Here is a 16768-nt window from a genome sequence, read left to right on the forward strand (position 1 = left end):
GATGCTGTCCTTTTCTCCCCAGGGTATATTTTTAACCATTTTCAGAAATATTGCTTAAAGGGGAAATTCTGCAGATAGGTTCACAGGAGCACGGGAACCTGCCTGATTGGAACCACTCTGAGTTAGGCTCTCGCTGTCGCATGACACACGCTGTGGCTCTTTATCTTTCTCCAGTTAGGAATAAGAGGGTCTGTCACCGGCTTTTCACACGACTGCTTATGAACTATATCAGGACTACTGTTCAGATCACACTATAAAAATTGTTCTCGAAACCCAAATAAATGGTTTTCAAAATCTCTCCTGCTCCAACCAACTTAGACCAACCCCCTCATACCTAATTAATTCCCTAATAATATTTGACTCTTTCATCTTGCAAATATAATACCAAAAGTATTGAGATTATCTCTGTTAGCTGCTTGCCAGGCATCTGTGCACCTTTAGAAACTGCCACCACATCCAATCACCTGCTGTCCTTCTGTGGTTTCCTGGGAAACCAACACACTTCACTACTTCGTATCACACAGGAAACTTAAAGAAAAAAAAAAAAAAAAAGGACCCTGCAGCATTGCCTTTTTGTCAATAATCCTAACTCACTAAAATATATCCGCATTAAAAAATAATAATGTCATATAAACAATAAACAGAACAGGCAGCAGCAGGAGGAAGGATGGCATTTTAATCCAGTGCTCTCTCATAGAGGAGACGCCAAGGGCTGAGCAGAAACCAGGAGGCCCAGCTTATGTGTCATGTGACCCTCCACTCCTAGGCTCCTGTTTCTCCTGTGTTTCTGCAGGGTGGTCTCACAGAAGCTCTTGGCTGGGTCTCTAGGTGCCCAGCTTTGCCACATAAAGAACTCTGCTCTTCCAGATGAAGTGCAAAGAGTCCCAGGGAGGTTTCCAATTGGCTCTGATCAAATCACATGTGTGCCCATTAGCCAATCACTAATGAGGGACAAGGCAGAGAAGGATCACTTCCTGAAGTTCATTTGGGAAGGTCAAAGCCCACACACAAACACTGGGACATCACTGTGAGCCAGACAGCCACCCAACTTCTCCTGTCGAGGCCTCTTCTCAGCACCCACATCTGTCTCAGACCCCTCTCTCCATAACTGTAGGACTTTGAGGTCCATGATTGAGAGAACATACAATGATGTAGCTTCTGAGCTGTCTCCAGTGAGACTGTTCGTCAAGTAAATGGGCCTATAGATGTGGGACACGAGACACATCCATCCTCTAAGCCAGGCTGGACATGCCTGGGGAGAGGCTACCTCCTGCAAGAACATGAGAGTCCCTTCTAGACCAGACACCCCTTCTCCCTGCATTGCCACCTGGCCATCATGCGCTAACTTTTCCATGGGCCAACAGCTGCAGGAGGAAGGGTGGGCAGGGGTAGCAAGAGGGGGAGATGTGGGTGCCAGACAGGTGTGCTGAAGCGACATCTGCCTATGGCCATTTCCCCCAACACAGAGACCCCACAGAAGGCCTACCTTGTAAAGTGTTCCTCTAACCTTTTATACAGCTGCACTGGAAAATGTACCAAAGTGTTTCTAAAAAGGCTTTATTTCTGCCACCTTAGCTGTGATAGCAGCGCTGGGTCTGGCCCCACTCTGTCGCCCGCCACTATGACCCTGAGAAGGTCACATGCTTATGGGGGTCTTGGTTCTTTCAGACACAAAACAAGGAGATTGAATCCAATTGCTCCTTCTCACATTTGTGCTCATGCACATCCTTCATGGTTGGGACGGTGCGGCCTCCAAGCACCAGAGGGTACAGTGTGAAGAGGGTGAAAATCTTGAACCATATGTTCAATCTCCAGAAAACCATGACCCCTGACCCGAGTGTGCGATCCCCACTGTCATCATCCTGAGTGTTCTTTGCGTTTCTCCAGAGAGGAATGCATCTCCTCCTCTCCCTGACATACCTCCACGTGAGCTCTCTTCTCCCAAGCTTCTTAGAACCAGGATGGATGTCTCAGAAGGAACAAACCCAACTCTGGGGGCAATAACATAGATTCCACCTGCTTCCTTCAGGTGACCTTTGTTCTCGTCCTTGCCGGTCTTGGTATACATAGAGCTCGTAAGCCCCTCAAAGCCTCTGGAAAACAGGGGAAGAACAAACCTTAACTACTAGAATTTCAGGTGCCCCATCTCTTATCAGCAACCCCCAAGGCCAGAAGAACCATTGAAGAACTCAGCATTTTTCAGGTGCAGGAATCCATCAGATACTATGTCAAGTCCCCAGCAGGGGCAGGGCGGCAATCTCTGATCAAACACCTTAGCATTTCTGCAGCAAAACCAAAGGATATTCACACTAAATAGTCTCACATCAGTTCAGCTCAGGGTTAGCTGCCAAATGAGCCTAACGCAAGTCAGGCTTCGCCACCAGATGAGGTCACGAAAACAGCTTTTGGCTTTCAGAGCACGGTGGGTCTGAGATTGACGGGTGGGCCGGTGTGAGTGGGATCAGCTGATGCAAAGGAGAGCTGGAGCAGAGAGCCAGTTCCATGTTTGCTGAGGCAGCAGGAGCCTCCGGGCTGCAGGGCTCCAGGGCTCCCACCCCTCCTGGGACACCGGGCAGCTTGCCTGCTCTCTGAGCCTCTCTCTTCACCCCTAAAATAGGAATAAAATCCCCACCTCACAGGCCACTCTGCAGTGTCAGAGATCATGCAGGGGGTCACTCTGTCTGCAGTAGCATCTGCTAAAAAGAAGCTCCTCTTGGATGGCTCTGTTGTCACCATCACTGTCTCATTATGGAAGAGCTGGATACTCTCTGCATCTTGGGATGTGTCAGGAGGGGACATTCATCTGACCCGCATTTACATGAGCTCTGACTCAGTAAAAAAAAGCAGAGGAACCACAGATGCATTCAGCTGCCAGCAGTTGATTGTGCCATAACATAAACAGTTTACATTTAATGTCCTGAGAAGTCCTGAATCTGTGACTTACTATTACTTTCCTGTAAATATCCAGTGAGAGCCAGATTTTCAGCCTGTGTCTGGAGAATCCCAGGAGTCTCTGGCTCCCCTGCCCACGTCCACGAGGGACTTCTGCATAGCCAAGAGGCCACCAGCTTTCACAGGCCTGCGGGACACAGGCCTGGCTTCCTGAGTGGAGGCCACTGTTTGTTAGTCCCCGGATAGAGCTTCTTGCATGGGGGCCATGTCCTCCCCATCAGATGAGGAGAGTGGCTCAGGCGTATGGCTCAGAGCTTTCATGAGTCTCTCTACAGACCACATGTAAGATGGGGGCAAGCAGTCAGCTCTCCCCCCCTTCCCTACCCTCACTCCAGCCTGGCAGAGCAGGAGCTTCTAAGGAAGACACATTCCCTGGCCCTACCCCAGAGCCTTTTGATCAAGACAGCAGGAACCACGCTCAGGAATCTGTGCTCTCCCCAAAGCTCCCTGGTGATTCTGAGACAGCATTTGGGGGCCTCCTGACACCGTCTAGGGAGACAAAGAAGGACAGAGCTCAGGCATCAGAGCCTCAAGAAGAGATGCACCAGAGTTTCAAGGACAGAGCCCCGGGGTGGGGAGATATCTTGGAGGGGGAGAGGCTTTACCCAGCCACAGGCTCCTGTTTCCTACCTTGAACTTGAAAGCTGGACGAGGTCATGTCTCTGGACCCATTTCTGGCATATTCAGGGTGTCCAAGGCCTCTGCTAGGTCCCTGGGGGTGCATGGAGGAACCTGCTGTATTTTCAGGGTATAGGGACTGGGCATCTCCGAGTGGGGCCTGGCAGCAGAGCCTGACCAGCCTGCGGCTCCACCCCAGCAGGTGGCAGGGCTCCCAGGGGTGCAGGAAGCTCCCAGAACCACACAGCACCTCTGAGGCAGGGAAAGCAGGAGCGTCCATTCTCTTGGGAGAACAGCCTCCACTGTCTGTTAGCAGTGCTCTCAGTAATTTAAAGTCAACCCCCAAAACCATGAAATCGAGTTTGGCTTTAAGAATATGAACATAGAAGCTATGTGGACTAAATGTTCTTACTGGAAACTCCTGATTTATTTTATTAAAAGAAAGGGAGAGAAAGCCTCTCAGACTGACCTTCAGACGTCAACAGGGCAGGCTCTTCTGTAGTGTGTGGCCAGGATCAGGTCTCTCCGGCCTGGGGAGGGAGGGGTGGACGGCGACATTAGACATCATGGCTCACCAGGGCCTCCCTCCTTGGCAGCCAACCCATAGAGGTCTGCGTGCATGAGACATCACATAGAAATGTGTATCCCACAGAGAACACCCCATCTGCACCCCCACATGTGGTCAGGGCCGGCTCCCTTTGGGGCAAGCTGAGGACGCTGGGCCTTCCTGGCTCCCACCATGCAGTTCTGCCCCATGTGGACACAGAGCACCCCCTTGAGGCTGTGTAGACCTGCCCTGGGCAGAGATTGAAGTGTAGACCCCTCCTGAGGACAGGCTCGGACAGACAGGGATTAGGTCCAGCAGCTCAGGAACAGCTGGGACAGCACATCCTCCCTTTGTAAATGCAGTGGAGACACTGAGCTCAGCTGGGTGTCTGGGGGTGGGGGCAGGCTGGGGAAGTGGGGTCGGACCTCCTGTGGAGGGCAGGCCTAGGGGAGGAAGGGGAGGAGGGCGGGAACTGACTCGAACCTTCCAACTTTGGGTAACTAATGCGGCTCCTGCCTCCTGGCCACTCCTGGCTCAGCCCTGCTGCCTGTGGCCACCCTCCCCCTGTGGCCACCGGTGTCTCCCATGGCTGCCCCCCACATGCCCCCATGGCCACACTTCCCCTCTCCCATGCACCGCCCCCTGCCTCCCTACCCCCCATGCCCACCCACCCTGTGGCTGTCTTCCCTCTCCCTCCAGGCCACCCCACCCCCCATGCCCACCCTGCCCCCAGAGGCTGTCCTCTCCCTCCCGGGTGCCCGCTCACACCCTGCTGTCCCCCCAGGGCACCGACTCCGAGTCCGAGGATGTGCCCCCCCAGCACTCCTTCGTCAACCACTACATGAGTGACCCCACCTACTACAACTCGTGGAAGCGGCGGGCCCCGGGCGGGCGCGCCCCGCACAGGTACGAGGCAGTGGCGGGCGGCGAGGCGGGGCCGCACCTGCACACGGTGGTCACCACGCAGAGCGCCGTGTTCGCGCCCGCGGGCCCCGGCGCCAGGACTCCACTCACCGGCTTCTCCTCCTTCGTGTGACGGCCCCAGCGGGGGCCCTCCGCGGACCTCCCAGCCTACTTTTGTTAAGACAATCAACTCCAATAACTGAGCTCAAGCTTTTGTTTAAAAAGAATTCTGATAAGTGATGATTTTACCTACTTGTGGACACTAGATTTCAATTAGAAAGGTTTTTTTAACGGCTTTTTGTAACATCGCTGCAGGAAGCGGGTTTCTTTGTTTTCTTTTCTTTTTACGAGAAGGTGTATTTCAGTGGTGCAATGGCGGGAAGACCTCAGACACCCCCCCCAGCCCTGGGTTCGTCCACCCCGATGCCCAACTAGGGAGGCTACGGGGGAGGCAGAGCAGGGGTCCAGGGAGCTGTCTGCCCGCGTCCAGGCCGCTCCTTCCTCTTCTCCACCTCCTGTGCCTCCGGAGAACCAGCTGCGCCGGGGTCCCCATCGGTGACACCCCTGGCTGGGCTCTCGCTGCCTCCTGGGGTCCGCAGAGCGAAGTCTGCGCTGGGCTCAGCGCTTTTCCACCCGACCGCATCCACCTCCAAAATATTCTCCCCCGCAGTTTCTAGGCAAGGAATCAGCTGTCAAGTTCCCGGCGAGGGGGCCAGAGCTCGCGAGGTGGGGTCCCCTGACTCGGTGACGACTCAGTGGTTGGCACCCTGTGTCATTCCCGTGGTGAACTATCCGGCCTTCTTTTCTTCCTTTCTTCCCTTAAACCCGACGGTGCAGAGCAGGAAACCACCCCCAGGGCTGGCAGGCGCCCCGCCGGCCTCACCCAGCAAGCTAGCTCCTTCCCGAGAACACAGCACACAGCCAACCCCGCTAACCCAGAGAGAACAAGACGGCGCTTGCAGAATTGCTTGTTGTGTAAGAGGTGTGCATTGTTAACCAGAGTATTTTTTAAATCTTTTTATCTTTTTTTAAAATATGTCACATGAAATGAATGAGTCTCTGCTGTCTCCAGGTGCCTTTTTATTAATTGTTTAGCTTTGTACATGAGAAAGACGAAAAGCGTCAGTGTCTCCAAATAAAGCAAAACAGCTCTGAGCAAACGAGGCCCCGAACTGCCCCCCTGGCCAGGCCTGCAGCGCTCGTGGGCGCCGGCCTTCCCCTGGCACAGCCGCGGGCTCCCCACCCTGCCCGCTGCCCGCTGCCCACTGCCCGCTGCCCAACCCCAGGCTGCTGCTCTCTCTTCCCCGACCCCAGCCCAGCTTTTAGCCTTAACTGGGTTTCTGGAAATGCTTTTCCCCCCTTTGCTATTGTTTTGTTTCCGTTTTTCAGCTACATGAAAATAGCATGAACTACGCTGCAAATCTGAAAGTCCAAACTGTAGCTGCGGCTCCAGCCATCACATTATTCTTGCGAGAGGTGTCTGACAGGGCTGAGGAGCAGGTGGCCGACCCGACAGGCCTGAGCCTAGGTTCGGGTGTGCGGGGTGTGGTGCCGGTGCCAGCAGGAGTGCGCCCAGAGCTCGGGGGGCCGGGTGTCCCCACCTCGCCAGCGGGAGTGGGGCCATGACAGTGCCCAGCCACTCTGTGGACACCCCAAGGCCGAGGGCAACAAGGCAGGTGCAGTCTTCCCGAGTGGCCTGCCAGCGCCCTGAGGGTGGGGGAGCCTGTGTCGTGGCCACGTGGACAGCCTGTGGCGTCTCCTCGGCTGTATTCCTTCTATAGCTCCACAGGGCCCCCTGCTTTCAGAGCGGCCTCCTGCGGCCCCAGGAGACCAAGGAGAGTTTTGTGGTGGGTGAAAAGCCCCTTTTCAGTTTTTCCAAAACAAGAGGGTGTGGAAGGGTTCCTTTCCTTCTCTCTCCCCCCACTCCTTTTCCTTCCTTCTCTGTGTCCTGCCTTCTTTCTCTGAGTGGAGGCAGAAATATTCTAAACCAAAAATCCTTGATGCTCTGCCCAAAGCCACTTGTGTGTGAGAATCACTGCCCACAGTTCACCGGCCAGGACGCGCCCTGGGTTCAAGGCGCTCCTTCCTCTCGGCCCCAAGTCAGCGGCCAAGGGGGCAGGAAACGGCAAGGCTTACAAACTGAGCTTCTTGGAAGACAGGCGCCCAGTGGAGAACGCGGACAAACACCGCCTTCCGTGCACTTCGCTCTCTAAGCCATATGGACTTTGCTTTAAACCATGGGGGAAGAGTGTTATGACGTGTTGGAATGAGGACGATTTGGTTTGAGGTGTGTTCTTTGCTTTGGGGATTTTGCGACGACACGACACCTTTTTTTTCAGGTTCATTCTATTTTCCGTGCTTTCTCTACCTTCCCTGAACTCACTTTGTGTGGAACCGTCTGTCTGAGTCTACACTGGCTGCTTATGGACTGTTGGCATCTGCGCTCCAGCCCAGCCCTTGGCCCTCGGCAGACTGCTCCAAAGGAAGAGCAGGTGCTCGCAGTGAGGCTTGTGCCTCCCCGAGCAGTATGCACATGGACCAGTGTCACTTCCCGGCCTCTCACCTTTACTTCAGGGAGGAAAAAAATACATCACACGAACGAACCACATTCCTTTAACTAAGACAAGATGAAATGTCCTCTTCTTGCCGCCTTCTGTAGTGACATCACTCAGGGGCCCCACAGGGAGCAGTGGCCGAGCCCCCATCCCATGCCCACCCTCGTATGGGCCATTGGACATTGTGCTGACGGCTGAGCTGCCCTTCCCGTGTGAGGGTGGGCCAGCAAAGTGGCCCGGGGAGGCCGTGCTCTCTGTGGGGGCTGCAGGGCTGGGCATGCACGGGGCCGGCCCTCTCTGCCAGGCACCAGGGCACCACTCCCCAGACAGGTGAGCGGCAGGGGCAGCTACGGGCATTAAGCACATCGGCATGGCCTCGTGCACCTCCCCCTGGATAAATCAGCCCAAACCGAACCCCCACCTCCTCCAGCCTTCCCTTCCGCTTCTCTCACTGCCATGCTTTAAGGAGTGCTGAATGAAATGTCTTAGCAGAGGACGGTGTGGCCTAGGGCAGTGTGGGGACCCACACCCCCCAAAAGCGATGGAAGTGGCCCTCTGCCAGGTACAACTTCCACGCCGCCGGGAGGAAGGGTCACGTGCACGCTCTGTAAACTTCTTTTGATGCTGTGCTTGTACTTGATCACGACTGGATTGAAGCATGGTGTTTGCGCAATGGAACGTAGCATGGTTTCTAGTTTTTACAAATCCTTGGCACACAGTGTAGTTACTCTCCCAATGAGCAATCCATCCGCGTATCCCAATCGGGCTCTCCTTAGGGCAGCATCCCTATAGCATGGATCGGGTCAGGAAGGCAGAGACACTGTAGCCACCCGTGAACTGAGCTAGTCTGCCAAGGCATGCTCATCTCCTCTCAACGTCGTCGCCTTCTGGGTTCTCTAGAGCTTAGGTCAGTCCTGAAGTTTTCCCAACAATGTTTTCTGGAATTGTGCAGAAAACCAGATGTCCTTTAAAAAAAAAAAAAAAGGAAAAAGAAAAAAAATCTTGTAGGAAGACAGAGAGGTGCTATGGGTATGATTTTTAATAAAAACATCATTTTGTTCCTTACGTGCTTGTGGTTTTCTTTAACAAGTATCGATGAAATGACTCATGAATTCTAGGGCTGTAAAGATTAGCCCCAGTGAAGTCCTAAACCACACACGCAGTGGTCCCTGACCCCAGTCCTGGTGAGATGCAGGTATGCACAGACAGCGGGGCTGAGCTCAGAGGGATTTACGCTCTCCTGGGGAGACCCGCACCAGGGGCACCTGGCCATGTAGCCCCACCACCTGGCCGTGCCCCCAAAAGGCCCCCAGAGCCCAGAGAGGAGACTGCTCCCTACCAAACTTAGCTTTGGTTGGTGGGAATGTGGGGCCCAGGCAAGGTCTCCCCTCTGGGCAGGGCCCCCAAGAGAGGCGTGGCCCCCCACACTCTCCTGTCCTGCCAGCCTCGGAGGGGGGCTCTCAACCCTGTGCACTCTGTGAATCACTGAGTGCGCACAAATCCCAGGGCTGCGGCCACACCCAGACCAACTAAGGATCTCTAGGGGCTGGGCCCAGACACCCACTTCTTTTTTGAAAGCTCCGCAGGTGATTCCCATGTGCAGGCAAGGCAGGCCAGCCTGGGAAAAGGCCAGGGAGCACGGGGGTTGGGGGTACCGGGGCACCGGGCCGGAGTTCCAATTTGCCCTCTTGCTCCAGGAGCCAGCACTGCCATCACCGAGCCAGAGGTAAGAACGTTTTCATTTTGCTCTTTTCCCCGCCACTGACCGCCTACATTCCACCCTCCCTAAGTATGAAATTGAAATCTGCGAATTTCCCTCTGTGCCCAGGATGTCCGACTTGTGGCTGCGTGTCCAAGTCAGCGGATGGTCACTGAACACCACCGCTTGCCAGATTCGCCTGTTCATCGCAGGCCCTGGTGCCGCAGGCACAGTCAGGGCTCCAGTCTGTGATGAGGAAAGGCCCAGAGAGGGGCAGCCACCTGGCCCGGGGAAGCCAGCCGGCGAGGGGCAGGTCGGGCTCCGAACCAGGTGGCTGGGGCTGCAGGGCGGGGGTCTGCTTCCCCCTCAGCTTCTCCCAGGAGGTTGGGACGCAGAGCCTTGGGGAAGCTGGTGTCCCTGCCCGCAGCTTGGAGCCTCGTGGCGGAGAGGCACCTGCGCAAAAGTGTGCAGGCACGGGAGGCTCCGTGTCCCCGCGTGCTCTGCTCCTGCACGCAGATAAAAGGTGCGTGTTTGCTTGGCCTGTGCCTGGAAAGCTTCGTCGTGGTGACTGTCGTCGTGGGAAAGTTCATGGGAGGCCTTTGTAAACGCAACATTTATCACCGGGAACAGATACCCCCACTGCCGTGTGGGTGACAGGTAGGTGGACTGCCCTAGGCAGGAAAAGCAACATGGGTGAGAGTCCCGGACGCAAAGGCCTGACTGCGCTTCCTTGCCTCCTGGGGGCAGGATGGGGTGGGGGGTGGGGACCGGGAAGGGGTAGCAGCGAAGGGTGGCCTGCTGGGGGCCCGTGCCCGCCTGTGAGGAGCCCAGGGATTCCTACACCCTGAGCCCTGCAGAGCCTGGCCCCAGACGGCCCAGAGCTCACATCCGTGGCCCTGGGAGCCGGGGTGGGGTGGCGGGTGGTGGTGGTGGGCTGCAGGGGTGCAGGGACCTGCATCTCCAGGAGTCAGCCTTCCATGGAAGGGAACTGGGCCTCTGCGTCCTCCTCGACTTCACCGAGAGCCCCATCCACAGGATATGCGGACCTAGACACCGCTAGGGTGCTGGGGCCCCTGGCAAGGCCCTCAGCAAAGCACCTCTGAGCAGACCTGGGCTCCCGGGGTGGTTCGCACTTTGGCTGCTTTTCCCAGCACTCCTGCACCCCCGCTGACTCTAGGGCATCCCTGTCCCCCAGGCCACCTCCCAGATGGCCGACAAGTGCCCAGGCTAGGCCGAGGGTGGCGTGGCTGACTTCTCCATGCACAGTGAATCTGTGCACAGTAACAGAAGAGCAAGCTGGAGGGGCCTCTGAATCTCTCCTGGGAGATCGTCTTGCTTTCTGCCAGTTTCCAAACTGTTCCTGTCGACCTGGCAAGCTCCCAATGTTCTTTCGATGAGTTCCGTTTGCTTAGGTTAACCTGAGACTGGTCACGTGTTTGCAGTGGAAGAACCTTGCTTCTTGCACCTGGGGCAGGGCCTCCTCCTCCTCAGGCCTGAGCTCTGAGCACCGGGGCTGCACCTGCAGGGAGGAAGGGGCCTGCCTGTGGGGCTGCGGAGGCTGCAGAAGGGCCCCCCACCCCGAGGAGTAACAGCCACACTGCTGCCTGGGCTCAGGGGAAGGTCAGTGTGGCTGGGCTTCAGGATAAGGCAAACAGTGGGTCGTTACTGAAACGATTTGCCAACCAAGGAGGGCCCTTGTTCGCAGTGAGCTATGGCTGGAAGCCTGAAGTGTGTTTTCTGCTAAATGAGGTATTTGGGGGACAAAAAAAACACTCAGTGAAAATTGTGAACTGTCTCTAAATGGCCCTAGCCTGGTGGGGCTCTATCCCTGTAGGTCTGCAGTGTTATGCCCACCCAACCAGAGTATTTGGGGTTGACTCATGCAGATGAGGACACAGAAACAGTGCCCTCCTGCCGGCACACCTGTGGGCTTGTGGCTCCTCCTCCACGCAGCCACAGCCTCTGACCCTGACCAGGAGGGGGGACCCTGTCAGCCCCGAAGCCCCACCTTGGACCTCACCGGGCATCCACCTGCAGCAAAGATAAGCCAGGGGGTTGAGCTGACTGCATCACGGGTGGCCTTGACCCTGCAGCCTCCGCCTCGGGATGATCAGAGGTGACCCCACCAAGACTCTACTCACCCCGGTTCTGACCTCGGGCACCGAGCCCCATAGTGCCAAGGAAAAGGCAAAGCAGAAAAGAGGTTTGGAGGTTGGTGACAAGGCCTCACCACATTTCCTAAGAAAACTGAATTTTGATGAACTGGTTGCCTGTTAATGTGACATTCACAGTGGGTTTTAGAGGTTCGGTTCTGTCTCCAAGTGGAACCGTTCTCAGACACCATTTTTGGGAAGCACAGAAGCTCTTGCAAACCTTCTGATTAAATAGTCCACTTTCCTAGAATGATTGGTTCGCCAGATGCCTCTTGTTAAATGGTCTGATTGTGTCCGTGGCTTCACTTGTACAAGTGCTTCAGGATTTGCCAAAATTTCTTTCCCTTTAATGGTTTAAGTCAATTAACAGCCAGCATGGGCGAAAATTCCAAGCTGTTAATTTTGGGCTCCAAGGTCTTAAAATGTCCTGCTTCTCTTCAGATAAGACCATATTCTACAGTCATTGAGCAAACCACTACATTATGGGGTTGAATGTGATCCAGGTTCAAATATTTTAATAAAAAAATCATATTTCTGAGCCATTCTGAGATGTTTCTATGGGATTCTCCAGCCAACAGATGGTATAATCAGCTTGATGACTTAGGGGGCCCAGTTGGGGTCCCCAAAGAGAGCCCAAAGGAAAGTCCCATTCAGCTGGTGGAGGCCCAAAGCCTGCAGCTGAGAGTCCCGTGCTCTCTGTCTTAGGGAACATTTTTTCAAGAATGTTCAGGCCCAGAAGGTTGGGGACTGGCTGCTCCAGGGATACAGTGTGATGGAAGCAACAGAAACCCAAACAAGCCCCTCAGAAGGTCTCCAGGGGCATCTCAGATGGAGAGGCCACACCGTGTCCTGGGGATGCCAATGAGGGGAAGGCCCCTTCATCATCCACCCCACAGTGCCCACTCGCCTCCTGTGTGGACCTGAAGACTCAGCCCTCCTGGCCCGGTGCTGACACAGATGTCCCCAGGCCACCTGAGGTAGGAAATGAAATTTGCCATGTCCACACACTGGAGCCTACGCAGCTGTTTGATGACATCTATGGGCACAGAGCAATCTTCATGTTATACCCTTACGAGCAAAAATAAGTGTGCTCTCACGTGTGTGTACGCACGTGTGTGTATGTGCACACCCATGCACACACATCAGGGTGTGTAGAGGCCATCTCTGGAAAGATGGACATGAACTTGGTAACAGTGGTTGCCTCTAACCTTGGCGCTATCTGAAGTTGTCACCACACACACACATATATATCTTTTCAAACAGAAGAGGAAAAGAGTGCCAGGGCATCTAGGCTGACGCCCCCACCCCAGTGCCTGTCCTTTGTGGGCTTCTGGGCGCTGGTCACAGACATGAATTGAAGAGGGTGGGCCATGACCTAGCCACGTGGTCTTGGGAAGATCGCTAATGTGCCCCGATATATTTATTTTCTGTAACATAACACTAACCTGTTTGAAGACATAAGTGAGAAGTGAGTGGGAAAGCAATCCGAAGTCTCCAAAGATAAGTGATTGTCACTTTATTCCTGTTGTCCCCATGACCACCAGCTCAGAGGGGCCCCCTCCAGTGGGGGCCCTGGCCACCCAGGGGTGCACGGGAGGATCAAATGTGCCCCATGCCAACCACGCCAAGCCTTCACCATCAACCCCTTCCTGCTTGTAGGGGTTTAGGCAAAAGTAACCCCATTCAAAACAAAATCCACCACCCTGGCTTTGGAACAATTTATGCTCTTTCAGCTAAGAAATCATACCTTGGGTCAATCCCATCTTTCATTTAGAATTTTAGATACTGGGAAGTATCATACATTTCTTAATATTATTAATGAAGCTTTGGAGATATTTGTGTATTGAACTCATGACTTGAAAACACAGGTAGCCGAGCCCCGCTCTCCCCCTGCCCTGTCTGTCCCTTCTTGCCCCACCCCCCCTCCAACCTCCCATCATGTCCTCCTCCTCCTGGCCTCCTTAGTAGCAGCCTCTACTCACAATGGGCTCTCATCATGCCAAGAACAATCACCACTAAATGTGGTTTCTGAATTTTCTATTGCCTTTGAGTGACTCAGAATCCAGCTCGGCTCAAACTGGAAACACACTAGAATCTCAATGAGGCTGCAGAGAATCCTGGTGGCTACAAGCAGAGATGACTGGAAAGCCAGAAGATTAATGCTGGGCAAGACAAAGCACTCGGTTAGATGAAGATATCGTAATCGCAACCCCCAATGCCCTATCTGCGCTCAGAGAGGTGGTGGTGATTTGGTAAAACCACCACCTGCCAATCTGTCTACCCTCTGTTGACACCCTGCTCCCATCTGGCTGACAGGAGGAGGGACTCCTCACCGTGCCGGGCTCAGGAAAGAGCCAGGTCAGCAGGAAGCAGCCAAACAGAGGATGAGGACATTGCAAGATGTCTGGGATCAAGAGACTTCTGTGCTTGCCTCCGTCCCCTAGAGGCACAGCCTTTGCCGAGGTGTCTTCCCAGTATAAACCCCATAAGGGTCTCCAGGAGCTGGAACCCCACGGCAGATGCAGTCGCAGTCCTGGGGCGATCCTCCTCCCAGGCTTGCACCCACCCACTGATTGTAACTGTAGTGTGCGAGCAAACAGACTGTTGACATGCGTCTAAATCGAAATGCACCTGCATATTAGTACCCGTTCCCTGGAGCCATAGACTCTCACTGTCTATGACTTGTTTCTAAACTGCCCGTTCCTATTAGGCATTGCCAGAGGTCCCAACAGAAAATTACCTCCTCTTCCTTACCGAGGCCGTGCTGGGGTCAGCCCCACCCTGGCGGGCACTGAGGGATGGGCTCCAGAGACCCGCCGTCTGGGTTCACACCCGGCTCCCATCTTTCCCGGCTGTGTTACCTGGGCTGGGTTCCTACGGATGCCAAGCTCAGTTATCCGATCTATAAAATGTGGACGCTTGGAATACTCAGGAGATGGCAGCTATTCTTGTAGTAGCTTATTTGGAAAACAAAAAGGAAAGCCAGTGCTCGGTAACAGTCACTTGCTTCTGAACAGATGTGAAGTCTCAGTACTTGCTGAGCAAGATGGAACACACCCCCTCTTGTGGAACCGACTTCCTAGTGAGGGGATCCAGAAATAAGCAATAAGCGATCCAGATATTGCAGAGGCTCCTCAGGGTGATAGGTGTGATAGAAGTAGAAGAAGAAGTGGAACAGGGTGAGGGGTATTGGGGCGAGGGCAGTTTTCATTTTTACTAAGGCCTCAGGAGAAAGACAGCCTTCCACCACAAACTCAAAGGAGCTAAGCATACTGTTCTTTGAGGAAAAGGGAATGACATTTCTAAGTGGATAATATCTTACAAAGTATGAGGTTTATGGGGAGAGAAGAAGATAAACATAGCTCTTTGGAGAAAACATGAGCAAATCCAGAGCACAGCCCATTGTGCTATTTGGCTTGTACCACGAATGCTTCCCGAGAATTTGTTAAGGGGCAGAGGTTTCTGCAAGCCTCATGGGCAGGTCACTGGGTTTTACACAAGCAAGCAAGTCTGGAAGAACAGCCAGGTCGGACCGGTGAGGGTGAGGTCACACTGGTCTACATCAGGGCTTGGCAAACCACAGCCAGAGGCCGCATGAGGCCCACTGCCGGGTTTTGCTAATAGCTTTATTGAGAAATACTTGGCATGCCACACCATAGAATTCACCTGTTGATAGTGTACAGAGTTGTGCAACCATCACCTTATTCAAGCAGTAGAGCGTTCTCAAAAGATCTCCCAAAAGGAGATCTTGTAGCCGGCCACTCACTAGCTCTCCCTAAGCCTACCCCCCCACCCCCCCGCCCAGCCTCAGCAACCACTAATTTACCTCCTGTCTCTACAAATGAGCCTCTTCCAAACACTTCATAGAAATGAAATCATACTGCAAATGGCCTGCTGTCCTGATTTCTCTCACTGAGTGTCATGTTTTCAAAATCATTCCATGCTGTAGCATGTAGTTCATCCCTTTTTGTTTTCCCAAATAATATTCCATTGTATGGTTAGACCAGATTTTGTTTATCTATTCAGCAGTTGATGGACATTGATCATTTCTACTTTTTTGTCTATGACAAATAATGCTACTATGAATGTTTGTGTAAAAATGTTTGTGTGGACATAGGTTTTCATTTCATTTGAGTGTATACATACAAGTGGAATGGCTGGATTGTAGGGCAACTCTAACATCTGGAGGAGCTGCCAGACTGTTTGCCAGCGTAGCTGCACCATTTTGCATTCCCATGATCAAAGTATGAGGGTTCTCATTTTTCCACATCCTCGTCAACACTTGTAATCATGTCTTTCCTATCCAAGCCACCTCAGTAGGCATAAAATAGTATATTGTAGTTTTAACTTGCATTTCCCCAGAGGCCAGTGTTGTGGTGCAACTTTCCACATACATCATATACATTCATTTATCTGCTTTTGAGAAATGATTATTGAAATCCTTTGCCTATTTTTAAACAGAGCTCTGTTGTCTTCATGTTGTTGAGTATTAAAAGTTGTTTATGTGTTCTGGATACAAGTTCCTCATCAGACATGTGACTTGTCAGTACTTTTGCCCAGTCTGGGATTGTGCTGAAACAGCCGGGAATAAGGATAGTAATAGCACCATCATTTATAATAGCAAAAAAATTATAAGTAATGTGAAGTTATTCAGTAGTAGTTACATAAAATACATTTATTTATAATATGGAAAACATTTCCCTTTTTAACAGCAGTTAAAATAAATGGGGATAGTCCCCATTTATTCCTGAGACATAGTGAATGGACAAAGCAAGGGGAGCCTGGGTGGCTCAGTTGGTTAAGCATCTGATTGTTGATCTCAGCTCAGTTCTTGACATCAGGGTCATGAGTTCAAGTCCCATGCCATGTAGGGAGTGGAGCCTACTATAAATAAATAAATAAATAAATAAATAAATAAATAAATAAATAAATATAAATAAATAAACAGACAAAGCAAATTACAGAACAATATAGTCAGCCTTTGACTACTTGTAGAAGCAAAACCGTACTACTTTTCTGTAGGTGCAAACGTGTAGGTAAATACATTTTAGACAATGACTGTTCTACTCCAGCTGAATACCACAGAAAAAAACTGTGGCTCTCCTACTCCTCCCAGCAAAGACAGAGTGAGGGTTCAGACTCCCACCTTACCAGGCTGGGGCAAGATGGCCCACCACCTTCTCTCCCTCCCTCTGCCACCTGGTGGTTTCAGATCAGGCCAAGGAGAGAGCTGAGACTGTGCCAAGATCACACGGGCAGGCTGGACTTCCACCACCACCTAGAGGTAACACAGAGGCCCTCCACCTCCCCAACAAGCGTGTGGGTGGTGCTAAGTGAGTAT

At 53.0% G+C, this 16768-nt stretch overlaps 1 protein-coding gene across 17 annotated transcripts in view; it reads left to right on the forward strand.

Annotated features, from left to right (window-relative positions):
- SDK1 (sidekick cell adhesion molecule 1) overlaps nucleotides 1–8640 on the forward strand; it is an 895654-nt gene extending 887014 nt beyond the window's left edge. For 15 of the 17 annotated variants that reach the window (XM_072836835.1, XM_072836824.1, XM_072836825.1 and 12 more), the window contains one exon: nucleotides 4902–8640. In XM_072836835.1, coding sequence (XP_072692936.1) covers nucleotides 4902–5153 — 252 coding nt within the window. In that variant the 3' untranslated portion in view covers nucleotides 5154–8640. The remainder of the gene's footprint in view (nucleotides 1–4901) is intronic. The other 2 variants (XM_072836827.1, XM_072836826.1) reach the window with 2 other exon arrangements.
- Nucleotides 8641–16768: the final 8128 nt, after the last annotated feature.

The sequence above is a fragment of the Canis lupus genome, chromosome 8, assembly GCF_048164855.1.
Source record: "Canis lupus baileyi chromosome 8, mCanLup2.hap1, whole genome shotgun sequence".
Classification (NCBI taxonomy): Eukaryota; Metazoa; Chordata; class Mammalia; order Carnivora; family Canidae; genus Canis; species Canis lupus.